At 41.9% G+C, this 27,952-nt stretch overlaps 1 protein-coding gene across 5 annotated transcripts; it reads left to right on the plus strand.

Moving 5' to 3' along the window:
- Positions 1–313: 313 nt before the first annotated feature.
- HMGCS1 (3-hydroxy-3-methylglutaryl-CoA synthase 1) lies at positions 314–21,896 on the plus strand. Of its 5 annotated transcripts, none has more exons than XM_070519687.1 (12): positions 314–460; positions 6,191–6,251; positions 7,624–7,761; positions 13,080–13,537; positions 13,865–13,990; positions 14,538–14,702; positions 16,122–16,287; positions 17,112–17,282; positions 17,752–17,858; positions 18,686–18,811; positions 19,028–19,191; positions 20,098–21,896. In XM_070519687.1, exons 4-12 carry the CDS (start codon positions 13,090–13,092, stop codon positions 20,185–20,187), a joined length of 1,563 nt encoding a protein of 520 aa, XP_070375788.1. In that variant the 5' UTR covers positions 314–460; positions 6,191–6,251; positions 7,624–7,761; positions 13,080–13,089; the 3' UTR covers positions 20,188–21,896. The 5 variants fall into 5 exon arrangements, with proteins under 5 accessions (XP_070375788.1, XP_044635298.1, XP_014687055.1 ...); XM_044779363.2 differs by lacking the exon at positions 7,624–7,761 and adding an exon at positions 9,962–10,116; XM_014831569.3 differs by lacking the exon at positions 7,624–7,761.
- Positions 21,897–27,952: the final 6,056 nt, after the last annotated feature.

Here is a 27,952-nt window from a genome sequence, read left to right on the forward strand (position 1 = left end):
ACGCGGAGGCCTCATTGGCCCCCATCTCCACTCACTGGGTTCCAATTGGTCGGAGAATCTCTCACTCCGTTCCCGTTGGCTCCCGTCGTCTCTCGCCGCTCTGTCATTGGCACGCCGGCTCTCGGGCCACCCCACGTCACTCTCTCACCCCACTACCTTGGCCCTCCGACTTTATCCCCGCCCCTTCCCCCGCCCTTCCAGCCACGAGGGACAGCCCTCGCGAGTGCCCGCCTCTACTTTGCTTCGGATTGGTAGAAGCCGGGCTGGGGGGCGGGCTCTGCCGGGCTATTCTGCCTGCCGCGATTGGCTGCTGGAGCCACTGTCCCGCCTCCCGCCGACTCCCGGCTGTGCCGGAGTCGGGTGGGTCGGCGGCTATAAAGCTGTTGGCGGAGGTGGGGCTCCGCGTACTGCCTCTTCGCGGCTCGCTCCCCTTTCCTGGTCACCGCACGGTCACGTTTGGGTGAGTGCTCTGCGCGGAGGTGGGGAACTGGGCTGCCGAGGCGTCGCGGGCGGGGTGGAGGCCGGGCGGAGGCGGTCACCTTGACCAGGCCCGGAGAAGCCCCGGCTCCGTCCGGGTCAGGGCGGAGGCATAGACCTGGCTTGGGAGCATGGGGCGCCGAGAGCCGGCGCCATGCGGGGCCTCCCCTGCCAGGGACCTGGGGCCGACAGCGGCGGGTGTGAGGAGGGCCCGAGGACACTGTGTGGGCAGGCCAGTCACGGAGGGGAGAAGGCGAAAGGGCGTTGAGAGCTAGGGTTCTAATGACATAGTCGGCCAGGAGCTGGAGGTGCTAGGGAGGTGGCTGTTGCCACCGGGAGGGGATTGGAGTAGGGGGGTGCATCAGGAAAGGACGAGAAAGGAGCTGGGCTGCCAGGGCGTTCCCGGAGCCTCGGGTTAAGGGTGGACACCGAAGGATGGGGAATATCACGCTTACATGGAGACTTGTAGGGTGGCAGGGGGTGTGTCCTCCTGCTGCCGTAGATCAAAAGTTGATGGGAGGAATGGGAGTGGTCAGCATTACTTTTCTTCCGTAACTCAGATGCAAGAAAGCTTCACAACCGTGATTTAACCTGGCTAAGTACTTGGGCTCTGGACTGGTTCGGTCTGCGCTTGCTTCACATATCACAGATTCCTGCCTCCTGCCTTCCTCCCTCCCTGTTTTTATGCCCATTTTAAAAAACAGATTTCCTCAGTGTTCTGAAGTCCTGTACTTCCCTCCTGCTAATAGCTTCGGGGACAGCCTGACCTGATATGAGATGTAATGGGCAAGCACCCATAGGGCCTTCACACTCAGTAGGTTTAGGGTTAAACCAAGGACATTTCAAAACCAAGTATATGGAGTCTTTGAAAACATGTGTCCTGCCTTGACCAGTGGTGGAGAAAAGACTACTCTGACCCACCCTGGAGGAGGAATTTGAACAACAAGTAATGTGAGGTTGTCCCTGCTTGTCATGCTTGCCCTGTGGCCTTGGCCTTAGGGCGGCCCTGGCCCTTTCGCTGCTCACCTGCTGCAGCGCTTTCCCTCCTGCTGATGCTCTTGCCAACCTGCTGCAGTAGGATGAGTTCTTGCGGCTGCTGAGTAACTTTTCCTCTGTTTCAGGGATGAAGCATGAAAAACAATGGCAAGATAAGTGACAAAATTAAGACAAATGGAAGTGTTCGTACAGTTAACAGATTTTTTTCTTCTCAGATGGAGTTTGGACTTCTTTTGCACAGATTCTGTTAGAAGGCAGATTGAAAGTCCTCAACATGTATCTGTGCCGAATGGTTCCTTGCAGCTTGAGACATCTAAGCAGTCTGTGTTCTTTCTTTGATCGAAACTTTATTTTTTTAAATTTCAGTTATTTTTGTGTGGGTAAGGAGGGAGGGAGAGCATATCTTAGGGGAGAGGAGAAAGACTTCTTTGTGTCTACCCTTTATAGGTCTCTCTTGCCTAAGTTTGTAAGTTTGCCCCATATTCACTTCTAGTTTAGCCAGTAAACCCAGTTCCTAGAAAGTCTTTCTGATGGGGAGAGTTAGATGGGTATTATGTTTGGGGCCCTACAAGACCACGTCGTCTGTTGGGTTAATTCTGGGCCTTGCTTTTGGTTTGTGTTTATTTTCTTTTTAAATAATCCTGCAGAGTGCTTTTACATCTTGTTTCTCCTAACTGTGGGATTGATTTGAGATTTTTGACTGAGATTTTAGATAGCTTTTCTCACAGGAAATGCAAAACCGTGATGTTGATGTAAGGTGTGTTTCCTGGGTACCCTAGAATTTAAAACCATAATCCAGTGGAACTGAATGTGGGGAGATGCGTTTGGCTTTGTGGATGGAGGAGCTCGATGGGCTATATATCAGAATCTCTATTTAGTTTCATTTGGAAAGGAATATAGAGTCTTATAAGTTTATGTTGGATTACTAAAAACCCTAATATCCTAGAAGGGTATGATAATTTTATATTTCTCTAGAAGGTAGTATAGATTTAAAAGGTTGAGAAACATGTTAGCCAGTCTAATGGGAGGGTGCTAGTACTCAGTTCAGTTCTTAATAATCTGTTCATCCTAAAGCTTGGCACTAGGGGCTGCTCACTTTGTTCTCTCTGAGCTGAGTGTAGTTGGAGCTGTAGAGGAGAAGCTAACCTTTCAAAGCTCACAGTCTTCATCATTGCAGGGTTTATGGTTGGGGAGAGGTGCATGTGCGAATGATTGTAAGACCAACAAATGTGCTCTTCTGATTTCATTTGGATTCCATATGTTTTTCAGGTTAGGATCTGAGAACAATTGAAACCTACCCTTTGCTTTGAACAGCGGTAGTAGAAAGCCAGTTTTCTTAAACTTCTAGGCACACTTTGGTGCTGCACCTTGTCTTAAAAGTGATAGCAAAAAGAACTTGACTAATGAGGGCTACTTCAAGTACTTAAATCTGAAAGATTTGTCCTCTAATTGTTCTAACTCCAAATTCAGCCCCTTAAGAAATGGCAGTTGAGTGCCCCTTTACTCCAGGGTCCCAAAGGGATTTCAAAAGAAAATACAGCTCCTCTCTCAACAGGGGTCTAGGAGTCCAGCGTGGACAAGCAGGCTGCCCATAACTAGTTTTCCATGGAGAGTAGACTGTGAAGACATAGGTGCTGTGGGAGTGCAGGGCCCTGATTAGAAAGCTCGAGGAAACGTCCTTGGGAGAGGTAGCTTAGAACAAGGCCTTGAAATATGAATAGAATCTCTGATAAGCAGACCAGTAACTCGAGGGGAGGCAGGGATGTTCATATTTTTTCCTTAGAGAACTAGACCAGAGTGTACAGGCGTGAGCAAGTCTTTCTTTGTTTTTGTTTTTTTTTTTTTAAAGATTGGCACCTGAGCTAACAACTATTGCCAATCTTTTTTTTTTTCTGCTTTTTCTCCCCAAATTCCCCCAGTACATAGTTGTGTATTTTAGTTGTGGGTCCTTCTAGTTGTGGCATGTGGGATGCCGCCTCACCATGGCCTGATGAGCAGTGCTATGTCTGCGCCCAGGATCCAAACCGGCGAAACCCTGGGCTGCCGAAGCGGAGCATGTGAACTTAACCACTCAGCCACTGGGCCAGCCCCAAGGCTTTCTTTTTTTATTATTATTACTTTATTGAGGTCATATTGGTTTATAACAGTGTGAGATTTCAGGTGTACCTTAGTACTTATCAGTATTCTGTATAGACTGCATCATGCTCACCACCAATAGTCTAATTTTTATCTGTCACCATATATATGTGGTGGGCAAGGCTTTCTTAATCGTAGTTTTGCTTGCTTGCTCCTAAGGAGGAAAGGTTGCCAGCTCATTCTCAATTTCCTGGATTTCTCGCCTGTAACAGTGAAAAAGATCAGCAGGTAACTGCTCATAGTTTATCACAGTACCAAAATGTATACTGGATGAACTTCAACCACTTGTTTGAATCAAGGCTAAGGAGGAAGCCAGACTTCAGAACACTGAATAAACCCCAGAAGAAAGTATCATTTCAGGAACCTGGTTGGGCCTAGGCAGTCTCATCATTCTTCAGTTTTAATCTTTGCCAAACTCACGAAGTGCCTATGGTCTGGCCCTGGAGTCTCCAGATGTGGTTTGTGGTGACCTGCCCAGCAGCTGGTGCTTCGTTAACTGCTTCCTGACCAGAGTTGCTTCTCCCTATCTCTTGCCTTGAAAAGACCTTCTGTTAGAAATAAGCTGACCTGCTTGAGGCTTTCGCAGTGCTTGAGGCTTTCGCAGTGCTGTTTTAGTCAGAATAGCAATGAACCCTTCTAGCTGTTGCTGAGGAGAGGGAAGCCTGGTCCCTTTCTGACGGACTCTTCCCCACAGTGGCGTTTGCTGCCTCCATTTCCTTCCCTGGTCTCCCGGCCCCTCTTTCTCCTGAGTTTAAGTAGCGCAGCAGTCCTCTGGGAGTCGTCTTTGTCCTTCTGTTTCTTTCTTTGCTCAGTGCTGCTCTCCCTCATCTTCTGCCTCTTCTTTTTCCTCTTCCCTCTCCCTCTCCCTCTCCTTCTCCCTCTGCTTTTCTCTCTCTCTCCCTTCCTCCTGCCTCCCCCTCTCTCTCCCTCCCCAGCTAACCTCCCACCCCCCAGCTAACCTCCCTCCCTCCCCAGCTAACCTCCCTCCCTCCCCAGCTAACCTCCCTCCCTCCCCAGCTAACCTCCCTCCCTCCCCAGCTAACCTCCCTCCCCCCCAGCTAACCTCCCTCCCCCCAGCTAACCTCCCTCCCTCCCCAGCTAACCTCCCTCCCCCCCAGCTAACCTCCCACCCCCCAGCTAACCTCCCTCCCTCCCCAGCTAACCTCCCTCCCCAATTTAAAATAATCAGAATTCAAAGAGGGAATACCAGCAGTTCAGGGGAAATTTCCCTTGATCCAAATAGTGTCAAATGCAAATCCATACATGGCTTCAAGAAGAAATATTACTAAATTATTTAAATAGTCTCAACGCAGAAAGGGAATTATTTTTTTTCCCCCCGCCAGTGAGAACTGGTCCCTGTGCTCTGCTTAATTTGCAGATTGCAAAAGCATAATTTGAGATAATAAAGAACAAAAAATAGGTTATTTTCTCAAAATATATATATAATTCTGTAATCAAAGAGGTTTATTAGAATGTAGTAGCCTTTATATTTTCCTAGGAAACTCAGGATTTGTTTATTTTTGGGGGGAGGAAGGTAAACTTAATGAAATAATAAAAGGAACTAAGGCAGTAAAGAGCCCTTAAATGATGTAATCATGTAGAGGTAAAGCTTTACTAAATAGCATCTGAACGTAGTCTCTGCTTAATCAGGCAAGGGCAGGTGCTAAATTTGCCAGTAGAGAGCAAGGGAAATTGTGTTTGTGTTAAACATAAGGACTGTCCTCTCAAGTAACAATCCTTCAAAACAGATGAACTGAAGAAAATGCCCGAAGTCATCTTCCCATTTTATTTCCACATAATTTAAATGATGATAAAGCTTAAGGCTCCTTTCTCTTGATATCTCAAATGCTTGTCTTTTTAATACAAGCAGCAAGGGGGAAATCACTTCTATAAGATTAGGGAGGGTGAAGATGGCCATGTTGAAAAACAGGAGAATAAGATTAAATCAATGAAGGTAACTAAGTTTGCTAGAAAGATATGTATTTTGTTTGAAAAAGATTGAGAACTAGGATAATAGTCCGTGTACTGGTGCTTTATATTATAAAGTGTTATTCACATATTTTATCTTTTCAGCAATCTTTCACAGTGAGCCAGAGGGCAGGTATTAGCTCCATTTTACAGATGAGAAAGTTGAGGCTCAAAGAGGCACAAATTGTTGTTAAAGCCATAAGCTGTTACATGCAGAGCAAAATCTTGAATGTGCAAGTCTCTTTACTCCAGAAATTTCTAGTCTAGTAAACTTATTTATATTTCTTTCCCTCAATTCTTGAAACCTCAGATTTAGTAAAGAAGACTACAACTCTCCCAGCATTATACTTGGTTTAAGGCCTGAATCAGTGATATGAATTTGTCAGTTCATAGCCAGGACTGAACTTACTACTGTAAGAGCTAACAAAATAAGGGGGAAAAAGTTTTATAAGCTTTAAGTACCATTTATTTCTAAGCAAAGTCAAATTCTGTTTTACGTAATGTAATTGGACGAGGAAATGTTTATTTTAACTCACTTGGAATTGGAGTCATATTATTTGAATTTGTGTGGTGACTTGCGACTTTAAAAGAAGTTCTTATTTGAAATTCCCAGTGGCTGAAGAAGGAAACAGAGTGACAGACCTGGAGACTGCAGTTCTTTATCCCTCACACAGGTATGGCATCCTGTCATGCTGCTACAGGACAGTGGTCCTCTCTGATGGAAGGGGGAAATTTAATTGTTATCCTAGAGCAAAGAACACATTCTTAGAACCCTTTACAGGGCTATACCTTATCTTTAAGTATTAGTTAATGCCAGAATGCTTCAGGAGGCTGTCTGATTTTGTGTTTATTAGGCTAATGTTTAAAATCTAGAAACTGGTTTTAAAAAATTAGTGTTCACTCATAAGAGACAAAAGTCTGGATAATAAAACGTAACCACATAAACTGCTTAATCAGGCACAGTCACAGGTAAGCATACATACCTATAGTGCTTTTTAAATTATAGCTTCAAAAGATACCTATCTGGGCTATGGATAAATGTTTATGTGAGATTGGACAGTAGTGATTACAAATATGTTTGAACCAATAATCTAATTTTTGCAGCCATCCTTTCTTTTTTTTTTTTTTTTTCTTTTTCTCCCCAAATTCCCCCAGTACATAGTTGTATATTATAGTTGTGGGTCCTTCTAGTTGTGGCACTTGGGATGCCACCTCAACATGGCCTGATGAGCGGTGCCATGTCTGTGCCCAGGATCCGAACCAGTGAAACCCTGGGCCGCTCAAGTGGAGCACGCAAACTTAACCACTTGGCCACAGGGCCAGCCCCAACTGCCAACCTTTCTTGAAAGTATTGCCATGGAGCTCCTCTCTTATGATTCTGTGTTTGATTTTGTTTTGTTTTTTTGGTGAGGAAGAGTGACCCTGAGCTAACATCTGTGGCAATCTTCCTCTATTTTGTATGTGGGTTGCTGCCACAATGTGGCTTTGATGAGTGGTGTAGGTCCACACCTGGGATCTGAACCTGTGAGCCCTGGACCGCCAAAGTGGAGAGCACTGAACTTAACCCCTACGCCACTGGGCCAGCCCTTATGATTCTGCTTTGTGTGTATGCTTCAGTATTATTTCCCACAGTTGTTACTGATTTCAGATTAGAAGACTAGTAGGATTTCGTTTATTCAACATTCAGCTTCTACCTTATGCCAAGTAGGGGGCTGGGTAGCAGGGATACAAAGGTGAACAAGGCACAATTCCTGCTTTCCAGAAACTCCTTGTCTAGTGCAGAGGCTGACCCTAAACAATGGGAGGAAACTTGGAGTAGTTTTCAGTAGCATCTTGACTAAGGTCAGATGTGCATTTTAGAAAGATTAGCCTAGGACAGGGGAGGGAGTGGAGGTAGAGAGCTCACTTAAGAGGCTGACGTCAGGGTCCTGGGGGCTGATGCCCAAGTCCCTCCCTTACCCAGCCAGAGGAGCCAGGTCAGGTCTGCCCTTGCATCAGCATCCTCAGCTGCCTTTTTTTCCTTTTCCAATTCTGCTTCGTTCACAGATTTTAAAGATTGTCAGAGGATCTGTTGGTCCCTTTTGTGTCCTCTTGGGCAGGAAGCACTCTGAAAGTATTAACAAGGCACCTTGCTTTGCCCACTCTGGAAACAGGACCTGTGGCTCCTTTTGTCCACCAGAGGGGGTGAGCCTTCACTTCAGGACAAAAGACTTGAGTCTTCTGTTGGTGCTTTCTTGTTGGAAGAGAGTTTTAGAAGGTTTACAGAGTTCTGTGGTGAAAATGTACTTTTTCCCTCCTTTTAAAGGAGAAATTTAAAAATAAAATTTACATATTTTATTATAAATACAGAATGCCCATTATCCTACTTAGACTTTTTATTGTGAATATAATGCTCTGAAAACTAATGAAGTACCTTCTTCTCAGCAAAAGATTAAAAAGATAAAAAAGATTAAAAAAATATTAAAAATACGCAGGTAATTTTTTTTAACTGTCATATTTTTAAACTGTATTCTAATTTTTTTGTGATATTTAGAATAATGAATTAACCAGAATACCCCATTCTCTATGTGGTTAACACCATAATGTGAACGTCTCGGATCTTTAGCTGGCCTTGCTTTTTTTTCTTTTTCTAATTTATATCTGGCCTACTTCAGAGAGCGTTTGAGAGGACAACATAAGAGCATACATTTAATAAGATAATTAAAAATAGAGTTACAGACCAGAAACCATATCAAGACTTCTTGTTGTTTGAAATGCCATGGAAGCAATTACTTCCCTGTAGTTTTTCCTCTTTCCCTACTTAATTTCATTCTCACTCAACTTCAAGCAAAAGCTAAATATTTCAAGTTAGATGGCTTTTTAGCAAGAATGTAATGAAACACCTTGGCTGTCAAAAACCCTCAGCAAATGAACAATACTGACTGAATTAAACAATGTAAAATTTTTTTCCACACCAAGATCAGAGTCATGATTCACTTTCAACTTGATGCATGTGGGTTTAGTTAAGCTACTTTTTTTTTTCCCCAAATGAAGCAAGTCACTTATTAGTCTCTAGGAGGTTTAAGAATAATAGAGTTATACCTTATTTTGTAAGTACCATAATACAAGAACTGCTCAGAGCTAGTCAGATTATGGTAAATAGGGATTAATTCTCGAATTGAAGCCTTGCATTATGGCTTTTCATAAACTGGTTTATACTTTCAGAAGATTATATATACTTGTCCATTTTATTTCCAAAAGCATTACAAGCCGTTGGGCCAGGAGGGAAAATGATACCATCCTCAGCATGTTTGGAGCAGTTTGAAGAGTTAAAAGAGTCTAAAGGGTAGCCTCGTGGGAAAGGCTGGGAGGGTGGTTAGTCCTACTGCCTCTCCTTTGGTAGCTTAGAGGGTGGCATATAGGAGGAGTTCCTGCCTATGAGTACATAGACTGGTCTGTTGTTTTTTTTTTAACACTAGTTGTAGAGCTCTTCTGTGGACTATGCAGAGGACTTAATTTTTTTCACTATAAACTTAGAATCTGCCTAGTGACATACTAGATAGTCCGTTTATGTCTTTATTTCAACTTCAGTGCAGCAAAGTAGGCATCAGGTTTAGATGATCCTAAAATGGCCAGCTTTGCGTGGGAGGGGGCATGGGAGAAGAGTGGAGAGGTGCTTCTCCCTTCACTCGGTGCATCTGACAGTGAGCCTGTCAAGTCATAAAACAGGTGAGGCTGGAAATCTGGGAGTCGGCCTAAATACTTGCTTTTCCTAAGGTCTACTCACTCCCGAGTTTTTGCTGCTTCCATATCTTTTGAGGCTGCTCCTTCCTCACCCCTCATGTAGTAATTGCTGTAGTTCATGCCCTGTGTCTTATCTGGACTGCTGTTAGCAGCTTCCTAACTCAGATCCGTTCTCCACACAGCACCAGTGACTGTAACATGAAGCAGTGACTCGAGCGTTTTTGACTAACTCTTAGTAAGAAATACACTGTATATTCCAACGCAGTAGTTGTATGAATAATTGAAACAAATGCTTCATGAAAAAATTCTCATATTCATATGAGCCATGCAATCTGATATTTTCTGTTCTTTTTCATTTAAAAAAATGTTTGCCATCCACTAAATTGATTCCAGAGTTGGAAAAACACTCATCTGAACACTGATATGATCGTGCTACTCCTGTTCCAAACTCTCTGATGGCTTCTTATTGTCTTCACAGTAGAGTTGAAGCTTCCTACCATTAGCACCAGGTCTTGGAAGTTCTGATGTGCTGACGTCAGGAAGCTTCAACTTTATCATGAGGACAAGAAGCAGCCATCACAGTTCTGACTCACCTGATTCACTCACTGGGCCTCACCTTTCACTTCAATAACTTAATAAAACTCTTTATGCTTCCTTGTAGCGTCCCTTTGTTTATGCTGTCCACCCTGTTGAAAATCTTCTACCACTGTCTGCTTCTGGTGAGCTTTACTGATGACTCCTGCTCCTTCCTAGGACTCGGGTCAGGCACCAGGAACTCAGAAGCCTTTCTTACTCCTTCTCCTGCCACGAGGCTAGGTCAGGAATTTCTCCAAAACACAGTTTGCCTGTCTCTGGTTTCACCTGTTTATTATTGTGTGTTTGTACCTTACTATCCCACAAGACAGTTCATATTTGAGAGGGCAAGGATTATCTCCTATTAAACTCATCCCAGATGTTTGGCTTATAACATGTTGTCAGTGTTTGGATGTATGAAAAAAATATGAATAAGATTTTTATATTTAGAAGGAAGACTCAAATGGTATTCCTTAAGACCTTTAACTTAAGATTTTGTGATTATATTTTGAGGGGCTTATTTAAGGTTTTAATATACTCATAACTTGATGCCCTTTGGAGTAAGGGTAGATTTCCTGATTTAAAGTCAGCCTTTCTGTTTTAGATATTCTCTCCAGATTTCTATAATTAACTCACTGTGGCAATGGTCTCTAATTTCAGTATACCTAATACTATACTAGAGTTTGCAGAGTGGTGGAGGACAAATGACATAAATACAGGACTCAACTTTTCATTTTAGGAGTCAAATTACTGGTGAGTTGGCAAATGCTATAGATTAGTGAACCCGTTTCACCCAGGTAACTCTCATAAGCCGGGTACCTTTAGGTCAACGAAGAGCTGAAATTCTGCCCCCTAAGCAGCACCATCCAATTATGTGATGCCTAGAAAAGAAATTGAGTTGTAGAAGTTTAAATATGGAGAGAAATCTTTCTCTAAAATTGAGGGGCTGTGCCACTCTTCAAAGCCTGACAGCGACATTTTTTGTGACTCCTGTGCTGGCTGGGTTCTGGTTAGACTGCTGATGGAAATACTCAGGTGAGATTAGAAGAGGGGAAGAAGTAGCTGTCTTGGTTTTGTCAGTGGCAGCGGCAGCAATGGGAGTGTGGGCCACACTCCTCCCAGCTCAGCAGCAGAGGTGCTGCGCTGGTGGCTCCAGCAGCCCCAGTGAGAGTGTAGGCTCAGGAGATCTGAAGAACCACCTTTCCCCTTTGGCTCCTCACTCCTGGCCAATAAGTTTATAACCATTTCCCTGTATGAAATTCCCCTCTGTTTGAAATATCCAGAATAACCTCTCTTTTCCTGATTAATACAACGTCTAAAGAAATAGAGGCGCTAATATGTTATCTGGCTTGCCCATGGGCACATAGCAGTGGCCTGGAGTGGCTAGCACATTTTTGTTCGTATAGGTAAATAAATCTAGGCACTACTGAAAGTCTTTGCAGTGTGGCAACAGTCCAGCATTTTAGTGTCTTTTTTTAAAAAGAAGGGGTGGTTTGGGGCTGGCCAGGTGGCGCAGCAGTTAAGTGTGCACGTTCCGCTTTGGCAGCCCAGGGGTCACTGGTTTAGATCCCGGGTGCGGACATGGCACCACTTGGCAAAGCCATGCTATGGCAGGCGTCCCACATATAAAGTAGGGGAAGATGGGCACGGATGTTAGCTCAGGGCCAGTCTTCCTCAGCAAAAAGGGGAGGATTGACAGCAGATGTTAGTTCAGGGCTAATCTTCCTCAAAATAAATAAATAAATAAATAAATAAATAAATAAAATGTAGTGACTTCCTTAAAAAAAAAAAAAAAGGAGTGATTTTAAGAAGTGTTATTTAAGAGTTAGTTGCCATACAAATAATATGTGGATTACCAGTTTTCAAATTTGAATCAGAGTTTGTCTTTTCCCCTGAATTAGAAACTAAGTGCTATCTTGTGGTTTTGTGATCATTTATCGGGTATACACAAGCTGTAGAAAGTATAGAATATTGGCATTTGACCCTGTGATGAGTCCTGGAACTGTCTTTGCTACAATTTTATTTTATTTTTTTTATTTTATTTTTTTAAAGATTTTACTTTTTCCTTTTTCTCCCCAAAGGCCCCCAGTACACAGTTGTATATTCTTCGTTGTGAGTCCTTCTAGTTGTGGCATGTGGGACGCTGCCTCAGCGTGGTTTGATGAGCGTGCCATGTCCGCGCCCAGGATTCGAACCAACGAAACACTAGGCCGCCTGCAGCAGAGCGTGCAAACTTAACCACTCAGCCACGGGGCCAGCCCCCTACAATTTTAATCATTTGGGTTCTCGGGGGGCGGGGTGAGGGGGCAGGGTGCTCTAGAAGGCTAGGATTATAGGAACGAGGCCTTATATGGATTGCCTTGGTGGACGTAATTACTGTGTGTTTTCTGCTTGCTAGGATTATTTAGATGAATAATGAATGTAATATTGTTTGATATAATAATTTTTAAAGTCCCATAAACTCGGTAGCTGTGAATAATCAATATATCTGTGATTAATGAATGAGTGACTTATTTGAACTCTTCTGGGTGGCCAGGAATAGATCAAGTACTTGAATTCTGATTTGTCAGCCACACTACTAAATTGCCATTGTATTTTATCTTATAGTTCTTTACAACATAGAAGAATCTTGAGTTTTCTTTGCCTCTAATAATCATGTTTTAAATCTAAAGTTGTCTAATTTTGAATAAAATGTGTTTCTAAAAGACCATAATTTTAAATAATAATATTCTGTTCATACTGTACTTGCTACTTCCACATATTTAAAATTGGCTGCCCAGGGGCCGGCCTGGTGGCACAGTGGTTAAGTTTGCACGTTCCACTGTGGCAGCCCAGGGTTCACTGGTTCGGATCCTGGGTGCGGACATGGCACCGCTTGGCAAGCCATAATCTGGTAGGCGTCCCACATATAAAGTAGAGGAAGATGGGCATGGATGTTAGCTCAGGGCCAGTCTTCCTCAGCAAAAAAGGGGAGGCTTGGCAGCAAATGTTAGTTCAGGGCTAATCTTCCTAAAAAAAAATGAAATAAAATGTCAAAATTTAAATAAATAAATAAATAAAAATTGACTGCCCAGAGTAAAATATACTAAACTTAGAAACTAAGCTAATGTTTCAGGTGATACTTGGACTCTTAATGTCTGTTTCTCAAGTTTGAATATGAAAATCTGCAACTTATAACCTAAAACAGTATTTTTTTCTTTCTAAAGCTCTTTCACCATGCCTGGGTCACTTCCTTTGAATGCAGAAGCCTGCTGGCCAAAAGATGTGGGAATTGTTGCCCTTGAGATCTATTTTCCTTCTCAATATGTTGATCAAGCAGAGTTGGAAAAATACGATGGTGTAGATGCTGGAAAGTATACTATTGGCTTGGGCCAGGCCAAGATGGGCTTCTGCACAGATAGAGAAGATATCAACTCTCTTTGCTTGACTGTGGTTCAGAATCTTATGGAGAGAAATAGCCTTTCCTATGATTGCATTGGGCGGCTAGAAGTTGGAACAGAGACAATCATCGACAAATCAAAATCAGTGAAGACTAATTTGATGCAGCTCTTTGAGGAGTCTGGGAATACCGATATAGAAGGAATAGACACAACTAATGCATGCTATGGAGGCACAGCTGCTGTCTTCAATGCTGTTAACTGGATTGAGTCCAGCTCTTGGGATGGTATGTTACATGCCCCTATTACAAAGAAACTCTCCTTGAGGATGAATAGCCCCAAATGACCTTTTAATTAATGCCATATGCAAACTTTTACCAGTTATGCTTGTTTGAATTTATTCAGAAAGACAGCTGTGACTTGCAACTTATCTGAATTATAAATTGGTTATTTTTGTCATGTAGGACAAAATTATCAAAATTTAGTCAGAACATTTCTTTCTTTACCAAAGATGGGGAAAGCAAATTCTGGGGAAAATATAACACTTTAGTTTACGTCTATGGTATTTAAAGTGTTGATCTCCTTTTTGTATACTAACAGAAAATATTTTTCAGGACGGTATGCCCTGGTAGTTACAGGAGATATTGCTGTATATGCCACAGGAAATGCTAGACCTACAGGTGGTGTCGGAGCTGTTGCTCTGCTAATTGGGCCAAATGCTCCGTTAATTTTTGACCGAGGTGAGTGCTTGGAAAAGCATTTTATTTTTTTATTAGCACAGTACGCTGAGAAATTTGAAAATAGAAGTAGAAGCTAGCACTTACTGAGTGTACATTAAATGCAGGCACTACCTGCTATGTGCTTTCTATGTGTTAGCATATTTAGCCTTCTTAGCAATTATATGAGATAAGTGATGCCATCCCTCACATTTTACAGAAAAGTGAAATGGGTTTAAGTAGGGTTTAATTAATAACTGGAAGGAATAACTTGCCCATAATCACACAGTCAGTGGCAAGTTTAATCTGTTTTCAGTTCAGTGGAGCTATTGTGATCTCCCAGTTAGATTTATGAAGCTTGCATAAAATGCTGTATATCAAAGGAGACTTAGGCCATAGATACTGTTAGATTTCATTTCAATTACATAATGCTTGCACCTTGTGATTTCCATTCTGCAAGTGGTGAGAGTTGAATAGTTATGAAAGGTCCCCAGATAAAGCAATATGCTTACTAACATACAAACATCGAGAAGCAGAAATACATGGACATCCTCCTTTTTGGTTCTCCTAGGACTTCGTGGGACACATATGCAACATGCCTATGACTTTTACAAGCCTGATATGCTTTCTGAATATCCTATAGTAGATGGAAAACTCTCCATACAGTGCTACCTCAGCGCATTAGACCGCTGCTATTCTGTCTACCGCAAAAAGATCCGTGCCCAGTGGCAGAAAGGTAGGTTTTATCCATTTTCCTTGGTTTTGGTATCTGTTGAGGACAGTGTAATGAGCTGGGTGTCTTCAGTGACAAACAGCTTTGTGGGCATCCTTCGTTAGTGTCCTGTAACCGTTTCTTCCTCACTCACCAAAGAGCATTTTCCCATAGTTTCTGGGAATATATAGTTTAGGAAAAGAGGTAGGCTTCGGAAGTGAGGTATAGCTCTGCAAAGATACTTACCTTGACCGAACCGTAGTAAGACATCAGAATAGGGTAAAGGAAAGTGACTTGAATTTTGTTCATCTTTTGAGAGAGGTATTTTCACGAGGTTTTAATTTGCAACTGTGATCCAGAGAAAACTGTAATAACAAAAAATTGCTGAAGTGATCCCCCCCTCAGTAGTCTGTTTGCACTTGAGCTGGGAATTCATACTGGCTTTTTTAGTGTTGTCATTAATCTCCACCTGCAAGCCTGAAGAAGTTCTTGAGATGCTGAAAAGGAATAGTATTTGAATTAATGCTGTTACAACACACAGTATCATATAAAGTATGCTTTTTTCATAGTCCAACTTTGCTTTATAGAGGTGTGAGAGAGGATTAAAAAATAATATTCAGTAACAGATGTTAAGAAACATTGTAGGTCTGGCTAAGAACCATTGTTACAGTATGTAAAATGTCTTGCTGTTTAACAGTACGGTGATTTTCTAACTTTTTATTAGGACCCGCAGTAAGAAGCACGCTTTACATTGTATATGTATGCTAAACTCAAATGAAAGTGTCGTGAAATTACTTTCCCATGCTGCAAGTTAGGCAGTCTGCTATTTTCTATTCTATTCTGTTTTATTTAAAAAGTACTCTAATTTAGTAAGATAAAAAATTACTGGCCATGACCTATTGAATTGATTACACAACCCATGAATGGGTTGTGACTCTTCAGTTTGAAAAACAGTGATGTAATAGTGTACATTGTTCTGTCTCTGGATGTCTTTTTGATATGCATTTTAAACCAGAGAGATATTTCATTATATTTTGGTTTCTGTTTAAAGATATAAAAACATTCTAGGCCTGTTCTAAAATCAAACTTCAAAAGTTTTAGTGGGTTATATATATATATATATATATATATTATTTTTTTTTTTAAGATTGGCACCTAAGCCACCAACTGTTGCCAATCTCCTTTTCTTTTTTTTCCTGCTTTTTCTCCCCAAGTCCCCCCAATACATAGTTGTATATTTTAGTTGTGGGTCCTTCTAGTTGTGGTATGTGGGACCCCGCCTCAGCGTGGCCTGATGAGCGGTGCCATGCCTGCGCCCAGGATCCAAACCAGCAAAATCCTGGGCCGCCGAAGCAGAGCGTGGGAACTTAACCACTCAGCCACGGGGCCGGCCCCTTTAGTGGCTTATATTAATTTCATAATTTTTTTGGATTTCTCTTTCAGAGGGAAAAGATAAAGATTTTACCTTGAATGATTTTGGCTTCATGATCTTTCACTCACCCTATTGTAAACTGGTTCAGAAATCTCTAGCTCGGATGTTGCTGAATGACTTTCTTAATGACCAGAACAGAGATAAAAATAGTATCTATAGTGGCCTGGAAGCCTTTGGGTAAGAGGAGTTGTGATTTTTTTTCCTTCTGTAAGAGAGCATTTTTATATCTGCTAAACTATTATTGGTACAGACCTGAAAAAGTTAGAGTCAAAGGATCTTAGATGTTGTCTACTCTAACCTATTTATGTCATCGATTAAGAAACTGCGTCTCAGAGAAGTGATAGCTTACCTACATGAATTCTTTAGTCATTTTTGCTGAGATTTTCTGCTTTCCTCTTTTTAGCCTCCTTCCCATTGTCACCACGATACTGTAGCCCCACAGGTGCCTGTATTTACTACAACAGCCTCTTTCTCCCTGCTTCCCTCTAGCCCCTCTCGCCCATGTCTGTCCTGCACACTGCCTCTGTTGAAGTCTGCTTTCATCCTCCTGCCACGTTTTTCCCACTTTTAAGGATCCCTAGCATGCTATGCCTGTTCAACTCATTCTGTTTCTTCTTGCCTGTGTCCCATCTGCATCTGATAGAATTCTACTCAACTTTTAAGAGGCTCCTATAACAGCATGACTTTTCTAATTAAACAGACACTATTGTGACCTTGAAGTAGTAGTGTATTCTGTTTGGTGACAACAAAGCTTTAATAGGTTTATTAAACCAATAGAATCAAGGTGTCTTACCCTGATTATAAAAAACTTTGAGAAAAAGGACCATTTGTGTATGATGTTATGTCTTCTATAGCAATTAGCATGCTGTTGTTTGGTTTTTTAATAAACAGGAAAACAGAATCATACACACAGGTTAAAATATTAGTTAGGTCCACTATCTGATATAATAAAAATGTAGTCTTTGGACACTGTAAAATTGTCTTTTTTATAAATCTTCCAGGGATGTGAAATTAGAAGATACCTACTTTGATAGAGATGTGGAAAAGGCATTTGTGAAGGCTAGTTCTGAACTCTTTAATCAGAAAACAAAGGCATCTTTGCTTGTATCAAATCAAAATGGAAATATGTACACATCTTCTGTGTATGGTTCCCTCGCTTCTGTTCTAGCACAGTGAGTATAAATTTCAGTGGTTTAACTCCCCTCATTTGGGGATGTTAGATTTCTACAGCCGCGTCTGGTGTCGGGCATGTTGGTAGCAAGTCAAAGAATATTTTATGTCCAGGCTCTCTAACCTATTGTCCATTGACTTGAAGGATATATGGGGTGAGACCACAGTTATCCAGAATATTTAATTTCATGTTGGCTTTCCTAGTTCTCATAGTCTCACTATTCTTGACCTGCAGTTGACCCATCTCTCCCTGGTTGACAAAGGAGCTTATTTTATGGCATAATACCTTTCATAAGCCCCATCATTCTCAAGGAGATGAAATGCTTGTTTTCAGCCTCCTTACTGTACTAGTAAAGCTTTAGGTTGGGTCTCTAAGGCTAGAGGATGAATTTTTATTCCAACTTATGGCTTTCTACACATTGTAGTTTTGGATCAGTGAAACTTGTTAATAGCTTTTCCTCCCCTTCATAGGTACTCACCTCAGCAGCTGGCAGGAAAGAGGATTGGCGTGTTCTCTTATGGTTCTGGTTTGGCTGCCACCCTTTACTCCCTTAAAGTTACACAAGATGCCACACCAGGTAAATGCTGAGTCTTTCAACAAGAATGTATTGAGAACCTTCTGTGGTAAGGTCGATTCAGCCGGCTTCTGAAGCGAGCACTTGAATCTGTCCCATAGATCATTATAGCATTTTAATCCTCTTTACTTCTTTCAACATAGCCGGATCTTTTACTCTCTACTCTAAAAATCTACCTCAGCTGGGTAAAGGACAGGGCTATATCTGAGACAGAATGTCTTCTTTTCTTCATTCCAAGTCAGAAAAAATATATAATCAGCTTAAAAATTTTTTGTATGGCATAATGTTTGACTTTTCCTTCTTTGGCAAGTAACTTTATCTTTTGTGTCATTTTTTAAGTATATGTAGCCAGGGGATGTAGGTAAGGAAAGGGAACTATATCTGTTTAATGCAGGCAGCTTTTGAGTCTGAGCATATGAGTGAATAATACCAAATCATTTCTTGTTGGTTTGTTTTTATACTAAGTTCTAATTTTTATGGGTTTATGGTTTTGGCCATATTCAAGGAAACTTGTATCTTCCCTGAGCAGGAAGGAGCAAAACATGGAGAAAAACTGGCGGAAGACTTGTCATTATGTTAACACTGTGTCATAGATTAACTATAGACAAATTAGTTACAGTTTGAAATCCCACCCATTGCCTAACTTGACAAATGTCTAGTCAGGCCGTAGGAAGCTCTGCCAAATAGGCACACCTTTAGCTTTTAACTGAACAGCAGCCAGCAGTTCTACAAGAAATGAAAAATTGTTTCTGCCATTTGGCAACATTGTGTTCGGGCTTTTGGGCATGCTATTTTTAGTCTTTTGATATTGGAATTATTTGCTATTTTAGGGTCTGCTCTTGATAAAATAACAGCAAGTTTATGTGATCTTAAATCAAGGCTTGACTCAAGAACTTGTGTGGCACCAGATGTTTTTGCTGAAAACATGAAACTCAGAGAGGACACTCATCACTTGGGTAAAAATATTAAACTGTGTTTAAACATATACACCCAGAATGTTTAATATAATGTGAAACATGTTACGTAGAAGATAAGGATATCTAGGCTTTCTTCAGTACTAATCTGATGTAGGTGAGAAGTGTAGGAAAATATGCAACTTCTTTTCTCTAGTTTTATTATCAGATGAATTATATGTCATAACTGATGTTTCATATTCTCTGCCTCTCCTTTAGTCAACTATATTCCTCAGAGTTCCGTCGATTCACTCTTTGAAGGAACGTGGTACTTAGTGAGAGTGGATGAAAAGCACAGAAGAACGTATGCTCGGCGCCCCTCTCCAAATGACGACACTTTGGATGAAGGAGTAGGGCTTGTGCACTCGAGCACAGCTGCTGAGGTAGGTCGAGCTCATTGCGTTGGTCTTGGGCTTTGGCAGGGTGAGAAATTTCCATCACCAGATCTCAGGACTAAGGGGACCTAACAGATTTAGCCACTTAAAGGAGTATCAATAAAACAGAGTAGTTCAGACAAGGGATTGGATTCTGGCTGTGCCATTTTCTAGTTGTAGGGAGTGCTTTGCACTTAAATTATTAGCATTTTAAAAGTGCACAGTAAATACTAGGTTTTATTAATAATAGCAGCACGTGAGGAAGACTGATTAGAGAGAAGGCTCATTTGTGGAAATGTCTGGGGAGAGATGAAGTAGGCACAGGGTGTTGAGCCCCTTATGTCTCTTCTCTCTGGCCATTGTCAGATCTATCCTCAAATTGTCAAGATGTGACAATAATAGCAATGATTTGAATTCCTGTTATATGCTAGGCACTTTATTTATGTTTTCTAATTTAATCAATCCCTATAAAAACCACCTTGAGGTAGATATCCCCATTTTAGAAGTGAGGCTGCAAGAGGTTAAATGACTTGCCCAGGATCATAACCATGCTTCAAGGTCTTTATAACCTTGAAGTTATTTATTTTGTCTGTTCATCACAAATTTGGTGAATGTGTAGTCTTCCTTCTTGCTATGGTACCAATTAGGTAGCAGGTCAAGCCACTGGTGTTGAGTTGAGAATGCCAGACGTAGCAAGTAAAATACTGTGTGTGGTGGATCTCTGGCCTTCCTCACTCTCTTTCTATATGAGTAAAGAATGGCTATTTCGTTCCTCCATGAAAAGTTATACGGAAGATAAATGTAGCATAAACCTCTCCAAAGTTGTCCTTTATCAGTTTTTCTATTGGAATTTTAATTAGCACCGTGATTTTTTTAAAAAAACGTGAGACAACACCATTTTTCCTTTGATTTTAGCATATTCCAAGTCCTGCTAAGAAAGTGCCAAGGCTCCCTGCCACAGCAGCAGAACCAGACGCAGCTGTCCTCAGTAACGGGAAGCATTAAGACACTTGTGTGAGGTGGAAGACTTCAGTGTGGGTTGGGGTGGGTGGGATCTATATGGGAACGGTTGGGGGAATGGGATGTCTTGGAACAATTTTAAAGGATTACATGTTGCTTAAATTTTTATGTGACTGACATGGAGCCTAGAAAACTATCGTGTTCTTGGGAAAGTCTCTTTGCTCAATTTGCTAACATGCTTCCTGTTGTGGTCTAGCCAACGCTTACTGTACTCGAATGATGTCAAGGGCTCTGTAAACTTCATACCTCTGGCCATTCGTATGCATGAAGTTTAGTTTTTAAATGTACTATGATGAATCGTGTGCTTCTGGGGAAGAGAGCAGAGGTACTAGTCTCCAATTTTAATTTTTTTAAACATGTAAGAATTTTATACTTTGAACAAACAAGATTACTGAAAGTACCTGTGGTTTTTGAAAAAAGTTTCTAGTTTAGGGAATGTGGTCTTAAAATATGATATGCACAAACCTTGTTTGAAAATGGCAAGACAAACACGCTCTTTTTCTAAAACTTAAAAATCCTGAAGAGGAAGAAGAGTTGGGATGGTAACACTGGTTCTGGAAACTGGAATGTCGCTTTAAGTCCAGGCCAGCAGTGACAAGTTACTGTAATGACCTCTGTGAACAGAGCGGTGCCAGCATTGGGCAGACATCCGGTATAGACAGCGTGGTACATTCGGGAGCCGTGGGAGCAGCTGTGGGGCTGCTCCCGAATGCATTCCAGGTGGATGGCGCTGACCAACGTTGACATGTTTTTGGAGATGTGTATGAGGAAGTTGATTGTTGCAATCCTTCTTTGCACCTTATTTTGAAGAATAAATAAAACATTTTTCTGGCTGCCTTTTAAACATTTGAAATAAAAAGGAAAGATGGGGCAGGGCATTGTTAAGCTAATTCTGATGCTTCAGTGTTATAAACTCAAAGACTGACAGCCTGAATTCATGGTGTAAGTATTCTTTTCCTGTTTTGTTTTTTTTTCCCCATATCTGTTCAATGAAAATAAAAAGGTACAACCAAGTTTTTATATAAAATGACCAGCCAAAAAGAGTATTCCACTTCAGGGTGTGGAAGTAGGATTTTTTTAAAGTATTTTCTCAGACTTTCACCCTTAAAAAAACAACAAAAACTATCACATGGGATGAATAAGAATACTGGTTAGACAGTTTTGTAGATCTCTTTGGTGCTGAACTATGACATGAGCCTTATAGACTGTAAAATAGAGATAGTTGGAACTAATGTACAGAACTAAATTTTTTAAACTTTATTTGCTGTTAAATTCTGTGAAGTTTCAGTTATCTAAAAAAACTTATTCCAATATGAAATGTAATGTTTCGAATTGCAAGGTAATATGTAATGTAGTGTTTGTAAAATACTCTTGTCTAATATTAACTAGTGGTATTTTGATTTGTACAGTCATAATTTGTTAAAATTACTTCATTTTAACATCCACTGATGTAGATTAATAATGTAAGTTCAGATTTAAAGATTGATGGGGAAACGGTGCATGTAATACTTTTGCAAGTATTGGGAGTTTGGTATGTTTTGAAAAGAGTAATTTAACTTTTGGGTGTCAGGAAATGGGTATTCTCAAAGTCCATTGCCAGCAGTGGGCAGGCCTGGCATTATTGGCACAGAGCATTAACTGTGCACCTTATTAACTGTGAAGTCAATAACTTTGAATAAAGTTTTAGAGAAATATTTCAGATATTTGAGTATTCTTTTTCCCTCCTGAACTAAGATTTAAGGCAAGAAATCAGCTAATACGCTATTTTTAAATATGAGCATTCATTTCAATTCATTCATTCACCATTCCACAAACATTTTAAAACCTGATATAAGCAAGGCACTCTGCTTAAAGTCAGAAATAAAGATTTCTAAGATACATAGTCTTGCTTTCAAGGAGCTACTTGTCTAGTATGAAGGAATTTATACTGATAATTCTTTATTCTTACACTTCAAACCAAGAAATTAACTCCCGAATTGGGTGGTAAGTATGTATAAACTTTGCTGTAAACATTTATGAAGAGAGTTAACTGTGTTTTCCTAAAAACCACCTAAAATTAAGAGTTGGCAGTTAAAGATTAAAAGCAAATTTTATTGCCAATATCACACTGCCTACTCCCAGCTAGAGCCTCCAGCCTAAGGGTCACATGCTGCTGGCGCCCGGGCTTCTGCAGAGGGGGTTTTTGTCTTGGCAGTAATATTGTGCTAGATCATCTCCAAGAGCCCTGTCAACTCTCAGGATTGTATGAATTAGGGATAAACCAGATTATTTTCTAACACTGATCCATGTTTTATCATGTCATGTCTAGATTCAATACTTAGTAATAATTTCTCTTATTTTCTGGGCCAGTCTCCTATCCCTCTGGCTCATTTAGAAAATGAGGCCAGTCCAATGTTTTCTAAAGTCACATCTGCAAATTGTAGGATTCTAATTCATATGGCTTTAAGAGTTCTGTTCTTCTCCTTCTCCTGTCTAGAATTTGTGCTTTCTCTATTTGTGCACCTAACTTTTTTTTTTCACCTTCTGGGTTTTTGTTTATTTTTATGAACACTGAGTAAATTTAACACTAGATGGAACTCAAACAGATACAGGTGTCTTTTGATCTTTTGGTCCTTCTGTGACTTAGTTGAAACACTTCCTGTCTTGTCTGCTGTTTGAAATGTCCTGAAAGAAACACTAAAGTGGAATGGATAGAAAAGGAATGGAAGAGGATCTTTAAGTAATTTAGAGGGGCCTCCTGGTGGCGCAGCAGTTAAGTTTGCACGTTCCGGTTCAGTGGCCTGGGGTTCACAGGTTTGGATCCCGGGTGTGGACATGGCACCGCTTGGCAAGCCATGCTGTGGTAGGCGTCCCACATGGACGTGGCACCGCTTGGCAAGCCATGCTGTGGTAGGCGTCCCACATATAAAGTAGAGGAAGATGGGCATGGATGTTAGCTCAGGGTCAGTCTTCCTCAGCAAAAAGAGGATTGGCAGCAGATGTTAGCTCAGGGCTAATCTTCCTCAAAAAAAAGTAATTTAGAGCTATGTAATCTTGACATACAGGTAAACACTTTCTGTAAAATTTCTAGCAACTGCTCTTAGATAAATCATACGTTTCTCATTTTTTTCCTAATTGGTGGTGGAAAAAAATAGTTGACCTGTGATTTTTTTTCCCCACAAATTATTATAAAAGCAGTAATTTGGTGCTGATGATTATGAATGCCAGTCCTCAGGAAGTTTATAGTAATAAAAAATGCATTTTCAGGGGGCTGGCCCCGTGGCTGAGTGGTTAAGTTCTTGTGCTCTGGTTCCGTGGCCCAGGGTTTTGCTTGTTTGGATCCTGGGCACGGACATGGCACTGCTCGTCAGGCCATGTTGAGGCGGCGTCCCACATGCCACAGCTAGAATATACAACTGTGTACTGGGGGGATTTGGGGAGAAAAAGCAAGAAAAAAAAGATTGGCCACAGTTGTTAGCTTGTGCCAGTCTTTAAAAAAATGCATTTTCGTTTGAAATGTTTAGAAGTGAAAAATAACGAATTCATCTTTTACTTTGTCTTATTTCATTGTTGTGCAGGCATCTACAGTAAAAAATTCATAAAAGTTTTATTAGACTAATTTTGCAAAAGCTTCCCCTTGCCTCCAGTTCTTTCACATGCTATTAAATTAGCACCTCCAACCCATCTTAGCAAAGAAAGTCTTGTTGATCTGTGGGGTTTCATCTAAAGAGCTGCTTCCTCCCTGAAGGCTGCCTGGACTACCTTAGTAAGCACTTTTCACCCTATGTATCAAATTCCTTATTCAAGCTTGCAAATTCTTATGGGATCTGTTCCCTACCTACTTCAACTCGATACCACACTCATCAAGGCGTACTATGTTTTCATCTGCCCTGCCTCCTCCATTCCTCAAATATGCCAAGTTTATTCTAGCCTTAGAGCCTTTGATGTATGCACCAGAAACCTTGGGCCCCACATCAGACCTTCTCTGCCCTGACTTCTACTCCAGCCACACTGTGGCAACTGCTTCCATGTAGTCTGACTGGGATGTCAGAGAATGTAATGGCACTTGCCTTTGGATTCCTACCACATACCATTCACCTTTTTTGGCAGAGAATCCAGCTTAAGACAATTAGTACCCAGAATGGCCCTATAAAGCAGACCTTCAGAACAGGAGGTTGGAGCTGGTTTATGCACCAGTCATGGCAATCACCCCATTGCTGTTTGTAGCAGGCAGAATGGTGCCTACCCCTTGCCTCCCCCCACCAAAGATGACCATCTCTGGAACCTGTGAACATGTTATCTTAGATGGCAAAAGCAGATGTAATTATGGTTAAGGACCTTGAGATGGGGAGATTATCTTAGATGGTCTGGATAGGCCCAACCTAATCATGTGGGTCCTTAAAAGCAGAGAATCTGGGCTGCGGTCAGAGGGAGATGTGACTATAGAAGGATGGTCAGAGAGATGCAACATTGTTGGCTTTGAAAATGGAGGAAGGGGACCATGAGCCAAGGAATATGGACTGCCTCCAGAAGGAGAAATAAGCAAGGAAATGGGTTCTCTCCTAGAGACTCCAGAAAGCAACCTGGTCCTGACATCACCTTGATTTTAGCCCAGTGAGACCCGTGATGAATTTCTTTTTTGAGGACTATTAGCCCTGAGCTAACATCTGCTGCCAATCCTCCTCTTTTTGCTGAAGAAGACTGGCCCTGAGCTAACATCCGTGTCCATCTTCCTCTACTTTATATGTGGGATGCCTGCCACAGCATGGCTTGCCAAGCGGTGTCATGTCCACACCAGGGATCTGAACCAGGGGACCCCGGGCCGCCGAAGTGCAATGTGCAAACTTAACCCCTGCGTCACCGGACCGGTCCCCCATGATAAATTTTTATCTCACTGAACTGTCAGTTGATAAATTTGTGTTGTTTTAAGCCACTATATTTGTGGTAATTTGTTACCTCAATGGAACACTAATGCACTCTTGGGAAGCAGGGTGCTGACAACCCCTGGCATGCAGGAGCAGCCAATTACGACCAAGACTGTCATCTCCAGGTGTAGGTGGAAGATGAGGCCTTTGACCGTGTGGTGCCTGTAGCTCTTGAACAGTGCAGGGGCAAAGGTAAAGACTGGATTTGGCTGGGTTTTATTAACTGCTTTGGAAGCCTGGAAAAAAAACGACAGGCTCAAGTCAGCCAACTCTCAACTCAAGGCACACTGAATGCCTGAGAGCCTTTGGAGCCAGGGTTGCAGAGAGCCTTATCTCCTGCAGCTGAGGAAAACTACCCAAAACAGGCCCGGGATCTAATTGTAAGGTTGGCTGAGCTGCAAAGGAAATAACATACTCAGTCTTGACAATTCTCCTTTATCAAAGTCAGAGCCTTGATAGGAATAGAGTGGGACACTGGGGCCTAAGTTAGTAACAATAGTGTGCATGAAAATGTAAAAAACCAGATTCCCCTCATGTGATGCTGGCAGGAGCAGCTCCTCCTTCCTGCCTGAAGACCCTGCCAAGGCCTCTAGTGAGGCAGATGCCTGCAAGATGATGCTTGACCTCGACATCCTCTTCCAATTAATTCCAGAACAATCATAATTCCAGAACAATACCGGTATTCTCCAAACAAAGAACCAGGTCAGATCTCAACACAGCCTGAGCGGAGAAATGCAACCTCTGTCTGGGAGGAAATGGCTTAGACACAAGGAATTGCAGAACCTGGCTAATATGTACTGTCAGGAACCATGGGAAAATGTGCACGAGTGGATCTTGAGGGTATTGGGCCAGTGGTGGAGGTTGAGAGAATATTAGGCAAGATAAGGGAGAGTTCATTATGGGAGCATTTACCCATGACATGGAGTGAAGGACATCTGAAGCTGGTCCTCATATACTGCTGGGATGGCTACTGAGGCATGGACATGAGTATGGCATACGGTAAATGAGGTGGAGATGGAACTGCAGTGGCATAGTGTTAAGGGAAGGGTTGGAAAGTTCAGGAGGTGTGAATGTTAGAGTGGATTCATCATGTGAGACTGAAGAACCACCTAGCTACGTTCCCCAGGAGGACATCGCCTTCACTAGGGCAATAAAGAATGCACTGGGAAGGGGTGTACCAGCACCCACAAAAAGCTCAGTGATGGCTGCCCACTACAGGCAGGGGTTGACAGTAGGAAACACTGGCATGGAACTGTACATGCTGTTGTCAGTGGGGATGGTGGGATTCTAGAATGGCAGAGGCCATGAATTATTACTTAAATGCCACAGGTGAGATAGACAAGATAGAATGCAACGTAAGGCTGGAGTGGAAATCGGGGTACATTGTAGATCATGGAATAGTGAGTGACAGCTGGCTAGAGTGTTGTTTGACTTGCAGAACCAAAAAAAAAAAAAATAGAAAAGAGGCAAGCTGGTGAACAGAGGCTGGTGTAGCCTGTCACAATGAGAAAACCATGGTCCCAGATCTAAGTTAATTTACAAATCCAGTGCACAGTGAGCCGGAGGCCAGCTCTCCTTGAGGAAAAGTCCTGCTGCCACAAATATATATGAGCTACAGACCCAGAGTTTTTAAGGACTATTGGATAAAAAGTCTGAGATAAAAAGATAAAAAGCTGAAATAGCTACCAGGGAACCCTAAATGCTATTATCACCCTATGTATGAATGGGGGGCCTTTGGAAACCAGGTGATAATTGGAGTTCTGGCCAAAGTCTGTCTCACAATGGGCCCTGCCTTGGGGTTCTTTCCTCAATCTCCAAATATATATTTGGGATTAATATATTTAGACCCCTGACCTGTGGAGTAAGAGCCATTAGGGGAGGAAGACCTGCATGGAAACCTTTGAAACTGTACCCCCTCCCTGGCCATGCTAGTAAATGATGAGCAACCACTTGAGGAAACAAACCCATCAGTGTCACCATCAAAAACTTGAAAGGAGACACGGCTTATGGGTGTGATCATTACCTTGTTTAATTTACCTTATCCGTCAGACTCCTAAAGAGAGCAGATAGATAGTTGAGGGTGATGGATTGCTTGCTGTTCATTTGTTGTGGCTGCCAGCTGAACGTGGTATCTTTACTGGAAGCCTCTGGCATTGATATGCAGCTATTGCTTTGGAAAGTGCATTCTTCTCAATTTCCATCAGAAAGGGGGATCAAAAGCAGTTCACATTCCTCTGGGATGGACAGTGTTTCTCCTTTACTCTATTGCCTCTAGGCAATGTTTAATCTCCTGCTGTATGTCACAGTATAGTCTAAAAGGGCCTCGATCATCTTGACATTCTGCAGAACATCATGCTAGTCCACTATAATATGATAACATACTGGGTAGATTTGGCGTCAGAAAACGGCAAGTACTCCAGTTGCCCTAGTAAGACTAAGCGTGCCAGAAAGTGGGTGATAAACTCCATGAAGAAGCAGGGGCTTGCCACACTGATCAATTATTTAAAAGATCAATGATGTGGGGCATGCCTACATACTCCTTCTATGATAAAGGATAACTTGTTGTACCTTCTACCCCTCAGCACTGAAACAGAGGCACAGGGTTTAGTAGGCCTCTCTGGGTTTTGGAAGCATATATATTGTGCTTGGTATAGTCCTCCAACCCATTTATCAGGGTTGCCAGTTTCAAGTGGATCCCACACACAAAAGAAGATCCAGTTTCAGGCTTCTATGCAAACTGTGTTGCTACTTTGGCTGTGTATGTGGCAGTTAAGAATACTCTGTGGAGGGGGCTGGCCCCATGGCCGAGTGGTTGAGTTCGCGTGCTCTGCCGTGGCAGCCCAAGG

This window comes from Equus asinus, chromosome 10 (genome assembly GCF_041296235.1).
Source record: "Equus asinus isolate D_3611 breed Donkey chromosome 10, EquAss-T2T_v2, whole genome shotgun sequence".
Taxonomy (NCBI): Eukaryota; Metazoa; Chordata; class Mammalia; order Perissodactyla; family Equidae; genus Equus; species Equus asinus.

Bases quoted from the DNA above. Each gene is read 5' to 3' on its own strand.
- HMGCS1 (XM_070519687.1), top strand. From the start codon at position 13,090: ATGCCTGGGTCACTTCCTTTGAATGCAGAAGCCTGCTGGCCAAAAGAT. The intron at 13,991-14,537 runs GTGAGTGCTTGG...TGGTTCTCCTAG, and splicing joins TCCGTTAATTTTTGACCGAG to GACTTCGTGGGACACATATG. The intron at 18,812-19,027 runs GTAAAAATATTA...CCTCTCCTTTAG, and splicing joins AGAGGACACTCATCACTTGG to TCAACTATATTCCTCAGAGT.